This window comes from Anopheles stephensi, chromosome 3, assembly GCF_013141755.1.
Source record: "Anopheles stephensi strain Indian chromosome 3, UCI_ANSTEP_V1.0, whole genome shotgun sequence".
NCBI classification, from domain to species: Eukaryota; Metazoa; Arthropoda; class Insecta; order Diptera; family Culicidae; genus Anopheles; species Anopheles stephensi.
Window position 1 is genome coordinate 36272373 of NC_050203.1, and position 18203 is coordinate 36290575.

General features: G+C 43.4%; 1 protein-coding gene across 7 annotated transcripts; it reads right to left on the bottom strand.

The window, feature by feature from the left end:
• Positions 1-653: 653 nt before the first annotated feature.
• LOC118509634 (JNK-interacting protein 3) lies at positions 654-13820 on the bottom strand. 7 transcript variants are annotated; one of them, XR_004905903.1, is made up of 11 exons: positions 13143-13819; positions 11554-12502; positions 10985-11002; positions 10811-10868; positions 9379-10736; positions 9089-9303; positions 8450-9021; positions 8201-8361; positions 7895-8125; positions 4774-5081; positions 654-2497 (listed from the first exon to the last, which is right to left on the bottom strand). XR_004905903.1 is itself a non-coding variant. In XM_036050531.1 (10 exons), exons 1-10 carry the CDS (start codon positions 13218-13220, stop codon positions 2394-2396), a joined length of 3741 nt encoding a protein of 1246 aa, XP_035906424.1. In that variant the 5' UTR covers positions 13221-13819; the 3' UTR covers positions 654-2393. The 7 variants fall into 7 exon arrangements, 6 of the variants coding, with proteins under 6 accessions (XP_035906424.1, XP_035906423.1, XP_035906419.1 ...); XM_036050531.1 differs by lacking the exon at positions 4774-5081 and having other exon boundaries at positions 8450-9018; XM_036050530.1 differs by lacking the exon at positions 4774-5081.
• Between the last annotated feature and the right edge of the window lie 4383 nt (positions 13821-18203).

The window sequence follows — 18203 nt, forward strand, 5'->3', positions numbered from 1 at the left end:
TCTATTTAGAAGTCATGAGTAGTAATACTATTTGCTCGATTGTAGCCGAGTTCGAATTCATTGGTCGGCACGAACATACAAGAGTTTGGCACACGATCAAACCCGCTCGTTTACTTTTACGGATGGCTCCGACCCAGCAGATTAGGGTTAGAATTGGAAGGAAGTAAGAACCCTGGCGTGCTCACTATTATTACCCATCTGACATATACTCTCTACATCAGTGATTGTAGAATTCATTTTTGAATTTTGAATGAACAGAAAGACAGTTATTTCTGTGTAGCTACACAGCTACACTACAGCTACAACAGCTAGCTTCTCAAATTTTATCAAAGAGGGCGCTGTTGTCCATACGGTGAATCCGATCAGGCAATGTGAGCCAACTTCTGCTGAGAGGAACGCTCGTGGATCGGATATAGAAATTTAAAAAAAAAATTGTCTAGTTGATGGACGATTCATGCAACATATTATTACAGAAAAAGAAACAATTAAAATTACTTACGCGTACTCTGCGATGATGCTGGCAGCACTCGAGCGACGATTTCGACAACTTAACTTAACACCGCCCTCAACCACGAACGCACTTTTCTATAGTAAGTATCTGTAAGAAAAACGGGTTACGTTTACAATGGCGCAAAAAAAAACACCAAACATAATTATTAATGCATTGGTTACTTGTATTTTGCTTTGTCTTTCAAATGGGGCGGGGGGAGGGAGTAGTTTTGTTTTTCCTTTACATCATACGAACTTTCGATCGCACACTTTCGATCTCGCGGGTGTGTTTGAATGAAAGCGATACATCCGCCACTAACACAAACTATTTGACGCAATATTCGAACAAATTAAAACCTTGCTGCTGCTAGATAGAGCGGATGCATGTGGCAGCTACGCAGCTGCAAAGCTGTATAAGAGAGGGAGAGCTGCAGCACAATAGCATCGCACGCGGCTTTTTTTTATCTAAATTGGTAGCATTTGATTATGAAGTTGAAAACCGGGATTGCACTGCTGCACTGCATTTTTTTCAAAACAAAATGTCAACTGAAGACATTAACGTTAAACATTTGTGTACCGTAAGGTAAAGTAGGCTTCGCTTACTACATTCATTTACAGAGGTTTTCAATTACCCAACCTGTCCTGTTGTGACTGCAGCGTGTGTGTGTGTGTGTGTGTGTTTTTTGTTACTTTCTCTCCCACGCTCGCTCGCTTTCTAGCCCTGCCTGATCGATAAAACGTTCGACTGGATGGGTTCTGTGCTAGATAAAAATAAGAATAAAACAATAAAACAAGCTTAAACGTACAACACCGTTAAAATGACTAACCATACACGACAGGTGCAAAAACGATGACTTGCTACTGCACACGAAATTAAATACAACTCAGCAATATAACACTGTAATATGTACACAAGTTAAAATGGGTTCACCGATCCCTAACAATAAAACTACTAAAAGGGGGAAAGGAAGAATTTTCGCGCTTTTTTGTAACTATGCTTTTGTTAATGCGTTGCAGCACAAGCTAGGAATTGCAATCTTTGTGTACGTGTTCCATTGGTTTTTTTGTTGTTTTGCCTCCTCGCCACTACCTCACTAGCTCGCCGTATTAGTTACTACTACTTTAGAGATAAATATTAATGGTAATGTGTTGTTGCTGACAACACAAAACAAAACCATTTCTGTTTGCGAACGTAATAATATTTATATGAGTGGGTATAGAGCTTTTGTCCGACTTGTGTTAATAATGTGTGTGTGTATTCCGTCTTGTGTCCTTCATTGAAAGGGGCTACTAAAACGCTCTACTAAACTTATTCTTTGGCGTGTTAGGGGGGGCAGGAAAAAGGGTGGGGGGGACAGGGAATTATTATCGGTTGGTTGGTTGGCTACCATCGTGTCTACTGTCCGGCAAACATTCAAATTAACTTAGCCGTATGTCTGCTAATATAATTCGAAGCTGATCCTCCGAGCCGCCGGAGCGTCTCGAGCAGAAGAGTCGCTACATAAAAAATGTTTCCTTTAAACAAGTGTTACGCTTACGCTTTATCGCTAACCGCATTCGGGTTAGCCTTCCCTTTTAGCGCAGTATTACTTTATGCAAAACTGAACCTGACTACCGCTGCACAACGCGTTAAAAAGAACAGCCGGCACAAACCTGGAACACACTAGAATACTTGTTTCATTATCAGCTTCGCTAATCCCGGATCCAATGCGCTTTAGCGCCCCATCACCTTCTTCCCTTTGGATGCCACTCATGTTGTGTGTAACTTTCGCTCGATCCTTCCATCCATCGATGCACCAGAGTGTGGTTAGAGTTAGTGGGTAGGGTATGGTTTAGTGTAGTGTGGGGTACAAGAAGGTCAATTTGTTCTCGCTGGTAAGCATGGATCACATACTGGCGTGAGCTTAGCGATTGCTGACTTTCCACACGATTATGTAGCTTTTCTCGTTGCGATTCTCTATGGTTTGGTTCGGTTCTAGCTCAACGCTGGCCTCCATATCACCGTCACCTGGAGAAGAGAAGAAACGTAATAAGACGATATCATACTGCTGTAGAGCGTAGCAAAGATGATTGATTTCACTCAGCATTACATGTACAGAACACTAAAACTCTAACAACACAACGCAAGTTCGACTAGCTATGGTAAAGGATTTGAAAGAAGAAGCAAACACACAATCTAATTTATGTAAATACACATTTCGTTTTTTTTACAAACCCCTCCAATGAATTAACATTAGCGGTAACAGTGATGGAAGTGAGAGGAAGAGCAAGAGCTGAAGCATTGCATCAAGAGTAGATAGATGTTTAAGAAGCTTTTGAAAAGTATTTAATGAGAGTAGAATAAAAAAATATTATATATAAAAGGCTAATAGTTTAACTATAAGGAGAAGGTTTGTAATAACTTTCAATGAAATATTTTCTGTTTTAATTATTGTGCTCCCGATGAGCTTATAACGCAACGACATTTTGTCTAACACCCTAACTTAACTTGAGTTTATAAATTACTATTTTACTTAGTTTTTAAAATTTATATCGTTGACGTGTTACATTTAGGCACCTTGGTTAGCTTCGTCACCTCAACTCTATGAACCTGGCAGCCGGCTGTCAGGTCTTATATCATAGTATCCATAGAAACATAGAAAAACCTTGGCTCCGTTGATTCTGACTAATTAAAGTAAAATATCACTGTTAACAGTATCATGATTTAGTAGCAGATAATTTAAATGAAATAGATAATTAAATTTAAATTATCGGTTATAGAATAAGGTATAAAAGACTCGAAAAATGGCACATTTTAATAAATATTTGATGTTGTTTCAACTGACTATTTCCGTTACCATCGATCTATCTATTATTTTACATTCAAAAAGTTGGAAAATAGATATTTAATCGTTATTTAACTAGTTTTTCAAATTGACTTTCTCGTGTTTTTACACGAAATATAGTTAAAGATATTTTAAATTGTTATAAGAGCTATTCCGGCTAGCTAAAATGTAGAGCGCATCCTGGTACGCATTTAATCCTTTTAAATAAATGCCTCTGAGAGTCGTAGAGTTCCGACCGTTTTCCTTCTGCTTAGTGCGTATAATTTAAGGGTCTTACTTAGACTTCTTCTTCTTCTTCCTTGGCACTACAACCTCGAGAGGTCTCTGTCTGCGATTGCTGGCTTACTGTGACTTAATTTTACTCGTAGTAACGTAGTAAGCCCTACGTACGGGGAGGCGGTCTGGATGGGATTTGAACCCCGGTCCTGCCGTGTGAAGACCGGCGCCGCTATCGCATCTGCCACCGGACCGCCCCAACCCACGTTCTAGTTTTAACAGTTTGCAGTAATGATCGACCTAATGACCTTACTTTAAAAATATCTTTAAGTTAAGATATAAGCAGTTCATTATATATTGGTTAACCAAGCATAGACTTGTTTGATTGAATTCTAACATGTTCTTGTTCACGTTATTTTTATGCACGGAATCGAGCATCAGAAGTGCAAAGAGAAGTGTCACAACATCCTTCGCACACTATGCAGTTACAAATGTGTGAAGAATCAATCTAATTACTACGGTTTACTGTGCCTTGGCAAACAATTTAATTTTAAATAAATTTGCTAGTAAAAGTGCACACATTTAGACCGCCAAGGGTAATGCCATAGCCAGCATAGAACTCATGAAATCAGAGACACGTTAAACTATGTAAATCAAGCTCTGCTTGGACTCTCTTTTGCTATCGGCGAACGGTTAAGGAGAAGACAAAATCAATTCATTATGTCTCACAAATGAAATTCAAGGAAATTCATCTAAAACCCTAAAATATTATAAAACGCAGCAAGAAATCAAACATTCGGCCTACGTAAAATAGAAATGTTTGTCCATGAATAACATAACCATAGAACACCATTCTTAACGCTATTACCGTACAAAGCAAACCAAACCTATCCCACAGCGCATTTGTAAAAGAGGAGGATACGCTAGCAAACAACCCCATAGTCCGTTTTACCCATCTACTTCAGAGTCAAAGCATATGTACAGAAATGGAATCGCATTTGAAAAAGCAGTATCTGGTAAGCAAGTAGCAACACAAATCAACCAGTATTTCAAAGCAAAAACACTAAACCAAGATTAACTAACTTTTAACACCATTATATTGCGATAAAAATCAAAAAGGAAATTACAGAATAGTAAAAGAAACCAGCGATAAGCAAAAAAAAACAAACTAAAACACACTATCAAAACGAATTGAAAAAGTAAAACAGTAAAAACAAACAAAAACAAACTAAAAGCAACATACCTTTCATTTGCAAATACAACATGTTCGAGAACTATAGGCAGAGTGTGGGTGTGCATCATGCCGATACGTGTTCGTTTCGTAATGGGACTGACTTTCGCAATTGGACGCAATTTGAACCGAGCGGTTGCTTTTGGGGGTTGGATGGGTGGTGGTGGTGGTGGTGGTGGTGGGAGTAGGCCATATACTTTCTTTCGCTTAGAAAATGTACATAAACCTTTAGCTACAAACAGACAAATCATCGTACGATGAACTAACACGCCAAACTAATAAGTGTGTTGCGGAATCGCATACATCTTCTACTATTTCTTCTAGAAGGGAGAGAGAGAGAGAGAGAAAGAGAGACGAAAAAAGAGAGAGAAAACGGGAAGAGAGAACAATAATGTTGTGTTGGAGTAGTGGAACATGGGGGCGCAACATGTTGCAACAGAGGCACAGAGGTGCGTAAGGGCTTATTATTGTTCACATCGCTTCGCATTCTATTACCAGCGACGAATACATTCGGAACATTACATTCTATTAATCGTATGATGCAATACAAATTAATATGCCTAAAGCAACGTGCAGTTAAAATGGAAAGTATTTTAAGCAGGTAGTACACAATGTAAGTTAAGAAAAAGGGGCTTGTGTCCCACTTGCTGTGGGGGCTTTTAGAGGGCTAAAGTCTGAATGGTAAAAGACTCGAGAAGGCCCCCCCTAGAATCTTTTGTGTGCAGCACTGTGGCCTGTTATTTTTATTGCACAGTGGGATTTTGTATGGTCATAACTCGTTCCTTTATACTGTTACTAGACAGCGAGTAGAGCATGATAATATACATTGTAAGAAGTGATTTGAAATGTTATTATTCTTATTTTTCCTCCTTTTCTGAATATGCCTATGCCCGTTAACAAGCATCCATCGAACCAATGTTCCGTTACAGTCCGGGAACACCGTGTATGTTGTAAGCGTGATTGGTCACTCCTAGCGTGACCAAAATTATTACGTAGCTCCTGTAAGCCAAAATAATTGGTCAGGATAGAGGGAGTTGGTTTTAATCGAATAATAAGCTAAATTTCAGGCTAAAGTCTGAATAGATGCCCCTCCCCCACTCACGGCAGTCACTTTTCGCTACTGAGTTACCTTAAATTTAGGTGAATGTTAAGCAAAAGTGCTAAAACTTGTTGTAATAATGATTTATAATAATTATAAATAATAAATAAGTAAATAAATATAGCAAAAAGGGCTAAAGTCTGAATAGACCCCCCCCCCTTTATGGCACTCACTTTTAGCAAAATTTGGCTAAAGTCTGAATAGATGCCCCCCCCACTCATGGACACTCATTTTTGCAACTGAGTTACCCAAAAGGGGATATTTTTCAGACTTTTTAGTGTAAGTGTTTATTTATTTATTATTTATTATACATAATTATTACAACGATTTCTTACATTTCAGCTTAACCTTTACCTAAATTTGAGGTAACTCAGTTGCAAAAATGAGTGTCCGTGAGTGGGGGGGGGGGGGCATCTATTCAGACTTTAGCCAAATTTAGGTAAAAATTAAGCAAAAATGTGAGAAATCGATGTAATAATTATTTATAATAGTTAAAAATAATAAATAAATAATAAATACATAAATACATAAATTACAGTAAAAAGTCTGAAAAATATAACCTTTTGGGTAACTCTGATGCAAACATGAGTGTCCGTGAGTGGGGGGGGGCATCTATTCAGACTTAAGCCCAAAATTTAAGGTAACTCAGTAGCGAAAAGTGAGTGCCGTGAGTGGGGGGGGGGGGGGGGGCATCTATTCAGACATTAGCCAAATTGTTGTTATAGTGATTTATAATAATTATAAATTATAAATAAATAAATAATTCAAGTAAAAAGTCTGAAAAAGATACACTTTTGCGTAACTCATTTGTAAAAAAGAGTGGCCGTTAGTGGGGGGGGGGGGGGGGGGCATCTATTCAGACTTTAGCCTTAAATTGAGCTTAAGTCTGAATACATGCTCCCCCCCCCCCCCCACTCACGGGCACTCACTTTTCGCTACTGAGTTACCTTAAATTTACGTAAAAGTTATGCCAAAATGTGATTTTGTTGTCATAATAATTAATTATAATTATAAATTATTAATAAATAAATAATTATAATAAAAAGTCTGAAAAATATATCTTTTTGCGTAACTCTGTAGCAAAAATGAGTACCCGTGGGGGGGGGGGGGCATCTAGGCTAAAGTCTGAATAGATGTCCCCCCCACTCACGGATACTCATTTTAATCAATTTGCTAAAGAGTGCGTGGAGGGAGATCTTTATTCTGACTTTAGTCTAATAAATTATTATTTTGATTCATGAAGGACGGCCTGGCCGTATTGCTATAATAAATTATTATAATAATTAATAATAAATAAATAAAACAAAAAAGTAAAAAGACTGAACAAACATTCCTTTGGGTTACTCAGTTGCTTTAAGTGAGTGCCCGTGAGTGGGAGATTAGTAAGAAGGAGGATTAGTGAGTGAGGACGGTACGTTCTCAGTTATCAGAAAGGATGTGCCGTCGGATGTGTGAAGGCCAACGGACTTGCCCAATGCAGACCCCAAACATATAGTTTTGCAGCCAGCAAAAGGCTAAAGAAACAGATGTCGTCAGTTCTTTTTCTGTCTTAGACTTGTTCAAAAAGCAAATCACATTTTATCAAATTCAGCGTTGGGCGCTAGAGTGTACTACCCACTTAAAAATATACTGCCGCGATCAAGCACTGATACTGACTTAATGTTAAACGTTTGTAAAAGATAAAATTGTCATTTGTACTCGGTTACAATGAAAAACAAAATTATAAATTGATTGGCATGTTATTACTTAAATGAGTAGCTTACACTACCACATGCAACTAGCAGCGGATGATTTAGGCATTAATTTAAGCTGAAATAGCTACAAACGATCTTTGAAATTGATTAACAAAATGCACATAAAGGAACGTCCGTACATGCGATGGAGGAAACATGCTACTAAACGCGCTCAATGATTTAGCATGATGCTCGATTGTGTTCAAAAGTAAGTTAAACTAAACTCGCCAACTATTCATTGCAATTGTGTAGCAAGCATTAAAACTGATACGACTTTACCCGCACACACGCACGCACTTACCTAACCGGAAATCGATGTATCCTTCTCCGCCGGATATTACCAGCATATCCTTCGAAGTGGTCGGTAACCCCTGGTTGGGTGGGTTCATCGGCACCGACACGAAAAACTTCACTGCGTCACGGTGCCCATGGAACGAAAGTTGAGCGTTGGCGAAGCGCGGCGAGTACGGTGTATTGGAAGCGCCGCTAGCGTCAGTCAGTGGTACGGAAATTACCACACCGTTGCCCGTTCCTGTAATTAAGCCCAGCTCGAACGTGAGAACGTGTGCCAACGGGCGTTTGCTTCGAAAGGGAAATGGAGCCGTACCTATCCACAGCCTGTTGCACGATACCAGCAGTGCGGTAATGCGCACAAAGGAAAAGCCGAGCTTTCCAGTGCCCAGCATCTTCGACACGTACGGATCGATATCGATGTCTTCCAGATGGTCGTACGTTTCCGCCGAAAACAGCCTTAGAGTCGAGTCCAATCTAGCTCGAAGAGAACGAACGGGTTAATTGTTGCCTTTCTGCATCCTTCCTTTGGCTTCGTCACCCATCATCACCACCACCACCTTACCTTATAGATACCCACACACCCAGCCCCGTTGTTGCCATCTGACGGATCTGGCTTTCCTTCCGTGGGTGCGCTTCGAACGATTTCAGTATGCACAGCGTGATGGGATCGATCACGTGAATCTTGTTACGGTGCGCCGCCCAAACCTTATCGCCGACAATCGTCAAACAGCGCACGGAATACTTCGGCGAACCGAGCGTTAGCAGATGGTAGCTGTTCAGATCCCATTCGCCGTTCACCTGTCGGCGGAATACTGCCAGCGTGCCGTTCGCCAGCGCAACGATCACACGCGACTCTACGTGCACGATCGAGAGCACCGAGTCGGGCAGTTTGATCTTGTGCAGACACACGTTCCACCGGGCGACGGAACTGTGCACGTACAGCATACCGTTCTGCGCGCCGAGCCACATGGTCGGTCCGATGGAAGAGATGGATTCTTCGATCGCCGCCGCAGACTGCTCCCTGCCGGGCGAGGCGGTCGTTTCGCCCTCGATCGTATTATCATTACCGTCCACCGCGATCGCCACCTCTTTCGTGTCTACGTCGGTGCTATCTGCAGCTTCGTTTGAGGACTGCTAACAAAAAAAACAGGAAGTAACTCGTTACAGAACCGGTGCCGGTAGCAGCGAACGTTCGCCTTACCTTGCTGTTATGGTTCAGATCACGATCCGTGTTAGGTTCGGTCGCTTGTTCCGGTCTTGTATCGGCTGGTGGTACCGCTTCTTGTGCTTGTTCCGTAAGTTTGCTTTCGTCTGCCGAAGGAGCAGCCGCCGATTCGGCGACCGTGCGGACCACCTTTTCGTACGACACTTTACCGATGTCGTCAGGAGATTCGCCGGGTTTTTCTAGCATTTTACCTGAAACGAGCGATTAAGGTGTTGCCGTTAGAATTTGAAGCGTTCATTCTGCACGTTCGCTCATTGGTAACTTACCCGATTTGGTAACTTCGCTGTTTTCCAGCATTGCGTAGTCCATTTCCAGCGCACCGCGCACCGTACAGATGCACAGCAGATGGTTCTGGCACACCGGGAACGAATCCAGCACTTCCGACGGATTTTTAGCGTCGATCACCGTCACCGTGCTGGCCGAATGCGTGCTGGTGCAGATCCACACGTACGAGCTAAGCTCGCTGTCCGCATCGAGCGAATTCGGACCGCCCAGCGCGAGTAGCTTCCGCTCCAGCAGTTCGCCCAAATCTTTCGGTTCCACCGTGGCCTCATCACCGGTAAGCTCGGTGATCTGCGCACCGCCGCCGGTTGTGTCTTTCGAATAAAATATGCTGGCCGCTCCAACGATACACCCACCGTCCTTAGTGTAGCCGCCCTGCAGATTAACGCCACTGGCACACCACACCTTCATGTGCGGACTAGCCTCGGCCAGCGGGCGACAGTATACGGGAACCGGCACCGGCACTCCGCTACCGGTCGGACGCCCCACACCTCCGATACCGCCACCCCCAATGCCACCGTTCGCTCCCGCACCGTTCGATGGTTTTAGACTAGGTAAACTCCAACCGTACGCCTGCAGCCGGCCGTCCTCCTTCTGGACGTGTGCCCGCACCTGCCGGTACTGGTCGCGGCGTCGCTGCATCGCACGCTCCGATTGCGTCAGTTCCGGTTCTTTCGATAGCACCAGTATGTTGCTTGCATGGCCACTGCGTAAAAGGGCAGTCGAGGAACCGGCACCGAGACCGCCGATACCGATACCACCACCACCACCACCACCGCTGCCACCACTCTGGCCTGCCCCAATGAGCATTCGTCCCTCGGGCATGGCAGGCAGCAGCGAGGCGGCACCGTGCGCTTGCGACTGCGCACTCACGCCACCATAGCGCTGGTGAAGGCGCCCGGGGGACTCATTCGTTGGCCTATCGTTGGAGCTAAAGAGATTACTAAAAAACTTCCAAATGCCTTGCTTCGACTTCTTGTCCAGGTTTTCCACCCGCGAGGCGCGCATCATCTCCGTCCAGCGTACCGCATCCTGCAGCTCCATGAACCGCTCCTTGTACTGGTTGCGCTCCATCAGTACGCGCGCCATCTCCACGCGCGTGAACCGTTTGCGCTGTGCCATCGGGACGTCGCCCTCCTCCTCCTGGTCGGTGGCCGACGCGGACGCCTGCTTCACCTGGGCTTTCGTTTTCTTCAGCTCCTCCTCCAGCTCGGTCACCTTCGCCTTCAGCTTGTTGCGCGCCAGTATGACCGCGTTCAGCTCCTCCCGGAGGATTTCGATTTCACCGGTCAGCTCGTCCACCTTCACTATCAGATCGTCTTTCACGATGTTCAGTGCGTTCCTGCGTGGGGAAAGGAGGACAGGCGACAAGTTTAGTATGAAGATGCTGCGGTTATGGCCTACGGTCACACTCACTTGGTCGCTAGCAGCTCATTGTTTTCCATGATCAAGTTTTCGACCTCTTTGCCCATACCTTAAGGGGGGGGGGAAAAATACAAGCGTCAAACACATGTTAACAACATTAAACCGAGTATGATATTTAGAGAGAGTGTTTAGTTTTATTAGCGTTGCGTGTAATGAGTGACTTACCGAAAAAGTTATCGTTAGCTGCAAGGTAGAAGAAAAGCGGACGAAAAGAGGGAGCAATTAGTAAGATAAGAAAAGCGTTAAAAGGTTTCGCCGCATGCCGTACGCAAACTGTGTTTTGGTGCGTGATCAATGGTCGAGTTCTTGGATGCGAAATGAGCTTGGCACACGATCATGTATGAGAAATGAACTTTAAATTAACCCGCATTTTTCATGCAACATTGAATTAGTTTAAAATGTTGTTCATTTTAATGTGACTTACTATAAAATGATCATTAATACGGGGTATGCTTATGAGATGGTAAGGAAGTGTAGGGTGCAACAGGAAAAAGTGCGATTTTGCTCAGAAATGAGGTTGCTTAGGACCCAATTGAATGCTACATGCATGACAAATTCGAATCTCATAAAGAAGTCCTTTTAAAAACACCTATAAGAAACTTCGACCATCTTAAACCATGATCAGTGACCCCTGCACGATCAGTACAAATGAATGATGTTGTTGAAGACACGCAAACACATACATAAATTGCCCATTGTACCAGCCCAATGGTGAACAACGCAATACTGCATACCTGATGAAGCGTAATCGCCCGGATGCACCCAGGCACCGGTAATTTCGTTCTCTTCACTCTCCAAATTATCGTCCTGAAACGACAGCTCCTGATAAAGCGTGTTGGCCGACCGTTGCTCTTTCTTGGTGGTCGTTTTGCCCGACACACCGCCACCGCCGCTGGTTGGGCTCTGCAGCACCTTGGCGGTGGTTGAGCTCGTTGCCATCCCGTCGGCCGGTGCCGTCGTTGCCGAATCCACCTCTTCCACCTTTTCCGTAGCCTTCGTTTCGATTTCATTCTGCAGCGAAGGTGGCCCCGAATCGGGCCCACTGTCCTCCTCGCTGCAAAGCGTTTCCGTATCGAGCATGGTAGAATTTTCCAGCGAAGCAAACCCGTACGAGACGGGACCGGTGGAGCGCATCATCGGCATCAGGCGGGACCGGGAAACGTCCAGCCGTTCGGAGGCTGAGCCGGCCTGCGAGTGCGTCGAGTTGCCCATCATCAGCTTGGTCCGTTCCATGTAGTCGACGTGTGTTTTGAACAGTTCCGTGTAGCGTTCGTGCAGCTTGCTGTACTCTTTCTTCAGCTCGGACTCGCGCTCCTCGAGCCGGCTGGCATGGTCCATGCTGTTCTTGTGCTTGAGCTCCAGCATGCGCACGATGCTTTCCAGCGACTCGAGCCGGCTGGCCAGCTCTTTGTTCTCCTGCTCGGCCAAATCTTCCGTCTCGAGCAGCTTCTGCTCCGACTGCTTGCGGGCATTCTTCTCGCGCTCGTACTGCGTTACCAGCTGCTCGTTGTCCTCGCGCAGCAGTTCCAGCTCGACGTCCTGCTCCTGGTTGGTTTGGTACGCCGAATCGAGACATTCGAGCACGTTCACGAGCAGTGGCATCAGCGTTTTCACCACGTCCTCATCGTACCGTTGAATCATACGTTCGAATTCCTGGTAAATGCTCCCGGCTAGAGATTGCACCTGTACGAAACGGAATGGTATAAGCGCAGATTAGAAACGTTCATTCGTTATCAGATTTCGCAATCATAGAGAGTGTGTTTGTGCGTCTGGGTGTAAGCTTAGTACGTAAACGATCCCGTTCACAGGACCATATGAGCATTACATGAAGTTCATTTTACATTCCATATTGTGTACATTCGCGAGGGAGCCATTTCCTAAATGAAGGCTTAGCGTGCCCAACGACAGATTTAAAGTTATTTGTGGACGTCATTCAGCATTCATAACAACAACACACGGCGGTGTCCAATTTCATCCTATATCCGTTCCGTCGCACCAGGTTCGGTGCCAGATTGCGGTCGAAAAGTCAGCCGACCAAGCATATGCACGGTGCAGCTAATTAGATTTGCTCTACGCTCTTTCCATCTAGCCGCTGGCTCCAAGCGGAACTGCTGGCCGTCCACAAACCGGAACGCATAATCGGTCATTCTCATGTACCCCCTCAGGCGTAAGGGCGCAGGCTGTGCTTTGGTCGTGCATACACGACGAAATTGATAAGCAGGAACGCTCCCAGATATGCACTGTCCATCCGTTGGCATATGCTTTTTGGCGTAGTCCGTCCAGCTCTTCTCATTGTTGTTGCGTTCATTCAGGCTCATCTTACCTTTTCTGACATCACCATTGCGGAGTCTTCGTGCGTGCCGTACACGACCTCCGACGATTCGCCCGGATTGTTCTCCATCCTTGCTGCTTGCTGCGTTATGCTTTTTGCCACTTGCCCTTGTCCCCCTTTGGTACCCCCCCTCCCCTTCACTCGCACTAAGTATAAACACGAAGCGATTGACGCTGATTACGCACAGAGCTGCATCCTTAATGAGGGAAACATGACGGGCAGTTGGCCACGGGAATCGATCGCTGTTGCCCGACCAGTTCCGCGCTAGCTTTCGTCACCTTTGTCATCATGTTTTTTGTCGTCACTCCGATGCCAGGATGATTGGCAAGCTGGCCACACACTGAAACACTCTGCTTTGCTCGGAACAAAGCTTCAGCAGTATGAACAAATCATGCACGCACAGCAAATATGTGACGCAGTCGCGAACTGTGTGTGCAAACGGGGAACACGGGGCGATTTTTGTGAACTTTTACACGGCTGCGAAGGTGACTGCTAGGGCTAGGGTGCAGTGCCAACAGAAGGGAACGAACAAAACACACGAAAGATGTCGCACACGCAGAATTTATTCCGTAATTCGTTTTTCGTTTTCACAACACCCTCGTTATTATCATCGTCATCCTTGAAGAAAACACACACACACGCGCGCAAGCACACACGTCTCGTGAAATGACATGTGTGGAATTTTTATTGACAGTGGCCAACTGACAGCTGTCAGCGCAATTTGGCCAAAATGTGATAGTTTCTTTTCCCATAGTCACCAGTGGAGCTGCTATCGTAAACAAATAATGTTGAAGCGAAAATTTTAGATTTTTTGTGAATTTTTGAAAGTGTTTAGTTCTAAAGTATAAGAAAAGCAAGGGAGATGAGATGGAGGTCATAGCTCAGTATAAACGACGATGGTTTTGAGAGGTTTAATTTCCCATAGCTATGTTATACACCGGCCCGCAGCTGTACTGTGCCACAATGAACGCGCGAAATAAATGTAATCCAAAGTTAATTAATATTTTTAATTAGTTTAGTTAGCTTTGGTGACATAAATGCAAAACGCAACAAGCATTTTATTGTACGTTATTTTTTGTTTGTTTTTATCCAACTCGGTAAATATGAATTCAGCAAGCTGATTCATGAGAAGCTCTGAATTTCTAGATGTAGTGTACCTCAACGGCCGTCGATCTTTACGATCTTTCGATACGGGCCTAACTGTGACTAAATAAACCATTTATCAATAGTATTTTGCTAAGACTTTTCCTTATTTGACTTCTTACTCACATTGACAATTTAGTAATGAATTTTAGCATATTTCGAAGGACAACTATGAACTATTGACAAATGAACCAAAGCGAAATGATACAAAATTATTTTACATTTTCATGTTTATTAAAATCTAGCTATAAATAGTATTCAGTATACAGACGAGAAACAGTCCTATTTCCATCATGTTTTCATGCGTGAAAACACATATTTGAGCTGCAGTTGCTGAAATTGCAAAGATTTTTCGCTGATTGTTATGACCACAAATGCATTGAATGCAACGACATTTTGAACTCCGTTCGTCGACGTATACACTGTTCGGTGGTTAAAATGAACTGAATGGCTACATTAAACGGAAGCAACCACGAACTGGATGTTTGATGCGATCTGAAATCTACCCCGACATTGTAGATACAAGAGAGAGAGATGGATAGATACGGAAGATAGTACATTCACGCACTCTATCACTCCTATTTTGCATCATAGCAACCGGCATCTTTTCCTTTTCCATAGCGTAGACGGCGTGGTTCATCCGACGGGGCTGAGCACATGTTCATTCAACATGGCATCGATGTGACACGTACAGTTAGTAGGCGTGGCTATCGGTGCATTACATATCGTAGAGGCGTAGTCGACGGTGCTTCGTTCAACAGGGGAAGAACGACACAAAACGCTTGCTTCACGACGTTTTACATACATTTAGGAGAAATTTCACGATCAAATGGTGGATCACGAGGATCTGCTATTGCTTCCTTATATACCTTCTCGTATTTCTATGTTTATTTCTCCTCGCTTTACTCAGAAAACAACGATCCTTCCTGGGGAAAGTCAAGGCTCTCCGGTGCTTCGGTACTGTCCGTATGTACTTGGTGCGAAGCGCTCCGGAAGACAAGCGCAACCGAAACAATTGGAATGGATTTTGAATGACCGAGAAAATGGGTTTTATGTAATGTTTTTCCTCGATGCATGTGGCTCATCACGGGCCGCCCGTACTATGTGCCGCTCCACCTCATTTGCTAGTCGTTGCTCGTGCATGCTCGGAACATCGTTGCCAAACGATAAAGTCGCATATGAAGCGCGTATATTGTCGATTAGCAGTTATTAGGGCTCCCGGAACTTGGCGCCGGCAGTGAGACGACGCTGGGTTGTTGTGGTGGTTTTTATGATGGGTCTTGGGGCTCGGGGCTTACGTGCAGTTTGTAACAGGAGCTTGATTAAGATACAGACTGTTTGCTGCTACCACTACCACACAAACGCACACACACATTCATACACGGGCGGCCATGCGAAACATCGGTGCCGAGCGGTGTGAGTAATTGGAAATAATCAAGTTTCGATACTCCGTAACAATTGTTGGAACAATTTGAGTTTAATGAGCGAATGCAATGGATAAGAGTTGTCGTTTAAGGGGAAGGAAGATACCATTACACTCAGCAAATTTCATGCTTCGAATCATTAAAACTTATGAAGTATAAATTGTTAAACAACAAATCAATGATTAAATTAAATTTTTTAAATTCAGTTATTGTCTCTTACTTTACTTATTAACTTTAGGGCCATCTCGTTCTGGCGACCATAAGAATATAAATATAGTTTAGAACTAAATTCAATATATTACTGCGTATGGAATCTACACAAATTCGTAATTTAATCACCATAAAAGTGGTTTGTTCAAATAACGATAATTATAATATTCGCATCATAAATAAATCATTGCTCAAACCTATTGGGCCACATTTCCTGTTACACTTCCTCAAACCTATTGGGCAAATGCCTGCAAATTTGAAGCTTCTTGTACCAAACATATTTTTTAAGTATTTTCTACACCGTATTTACAAAATAACTTACGCTTGGATCGAAAATGTGGAACGAAAAGGCTCAATCAAGCTCACTGGTTGAATTTTACGACCTTCTAAGACTGTCGTGGGACCTGGACGGCATTAAATGGTTTCACTTCGCTCCAGAGTGGAGAAGATGTTGTAAAATTTGAAGCGGCTATAACTGGTGGATAGATAGTGCCTCGCGGTCTTCAAATCCTTTGCTCAGGAATACGGCTGACAATACCAAAATACTTCACAAGCAGTTCCTTGACTGTTTCGGCCACTGGCATCAATCCATAAAAGACATGATACAAGAACAAAGAACTTCTTCTTCCTTGGTGGCACTACAACCTCGAGAGGTCTCGGCCAGCCATTTCTGGCTTTCTGTGACTTGGGTTTACCAGTAGCAAAGTAGTCAGTTCTGCGTACGGGAGACGGTCCGAATAGGATTTGAACCCAGGTTCTTATTTCTTTTGTGCCTCTGGATGTTACAAATTATTTGTGTAATTATTATCAATTAAATCAAATAAGAAATATAAATAAACTTTTTTTATTCATGTAGGACGGCCTGTTCTTATTGCTAAACTAAATTTATTACCATTTAAAGTAAAGTCTTTATCGCGTGTCATAGATCTGTTATATATTCAGTCCTCATTATCAGCCGTTATTATAAGGTTAATATTTTGCAACAAATTTTTATCGTCAAACAGTAAGAAAGTATTATTAACTCAAATTTGGAAGACACTTCAAACAAACAAACATACTTTATTGTTTTCATCAAAGTATTGATATTTCTAATCGCCGACTATCACTGCCTTCAATTGCCTATAACTGACTAGTTAGTCCTGTGTAAGGGATACACGGTCGTGCCAGGATTTGAACCCAGAGTAGGTGTGCCTACATTTCTGTGGATTTTACCATTCCGGATCAATTGTCAACCTGAAAAAAATTTACAGTTCTCTGTTTTACTTTAACTAAGGTGTTTTTTCACTATCTAAGGTATCTAACACACATGTGAACCACCATTTTGTCCTACTAATTGTAGCATCATACTTGAGACGCGTGTGTATTCAACTCTAAGATTTAAGTACAGCAGTAGTTGGCACCCTTATCATTAAATCTATAAACTCCTTTGTATAACAAAACCCATTTTTATTTCATTGCATTTTTTGAAGCGCGACTATACCCAAAACTGAAATGTAATGTAATTAAACGTAATGAACGTAATGATAACTTCCTTCCACTGAAACGACAACTGTTATCCATTGCATTCGCTCATTAAACTCAAATTGTTCCAACAATTGTTACGGAGTATCGAAACTTGATTATTTCCAATTACTCACACCGCTCGGCACCGATGTTTCGCATGGCCACCCGTGTATGTGTGTGTGTGTGCGTTTGTGTGGTAGTGGTAGCAGCAAACAGTCTGTATCTTAATCAAGCTCCTGTTACAAACTGCACGTAAGCCCCGAGCCCCAAGACCCATCATAAAAACCACCACAACAACCCAGCATCGTCCCACTTCCGGCGCCAAGTTCCGGGAGCCCTAATAACTGCTAATCGACAATATACGCGCTTCATATGCGACTTTATCGTTTGGCAACGATGTTCCGAGCATGCACGAGCAACGACTAGCAAATGAGGTGGAGCGGCACATAGTACGGGCGGCCCGTGATGAGCCACATGCACAGTGGAAAAACATTACATAAAACCCATTTTCTCGGTCATTCAAAATCCATTCCAATTGTTTCGGTTACCCTTGTCTTCCGGAGCGCTTCGCACCAAGTACATACGGACAGTACCGAAGCACCGGAGAGCCTTGACTTTCCCCAGGAAGGATCATTGTTTTCTGAGTAAAGCGAGGAGAAATAAACAGAAAAGTACGAGAAGGTATACAAGGAAGCAATAGCAGATCCTCATGATCCACCATTTGATCGTGAAATTTCTCCTAAATGTATGTAAAACGCTGAAAAGCAAGCGT

What these genes read in the sequence shown, in the direction of transcription:
- LOC118509634 (XM_036050526.1), bottom strand. Translation starts at nt 13,220, where the DNA reads ATGGAGAACAATCCGGGCGAATCGTCGGAGGTCGTGTACGGCACGCAC. An exon ending in AATGAGCTGCTAGCGACCAA is followed by an intron (nt 10,737 to 10,810) that starts GTGAGTGTGACC and finishes TTCCCCACGCAG; the next exon opens with GAACGCACTGAACATCGTGA. An exon ending in ATACATCGATTTCCGGTTAG is followed by an intron (nt 2,498 to 7,894) that starts GTAAGTGCGTGC and finishes TCTCTTCTCCAG; the next exon opens with GTGACGGTGATATGGAGGCC.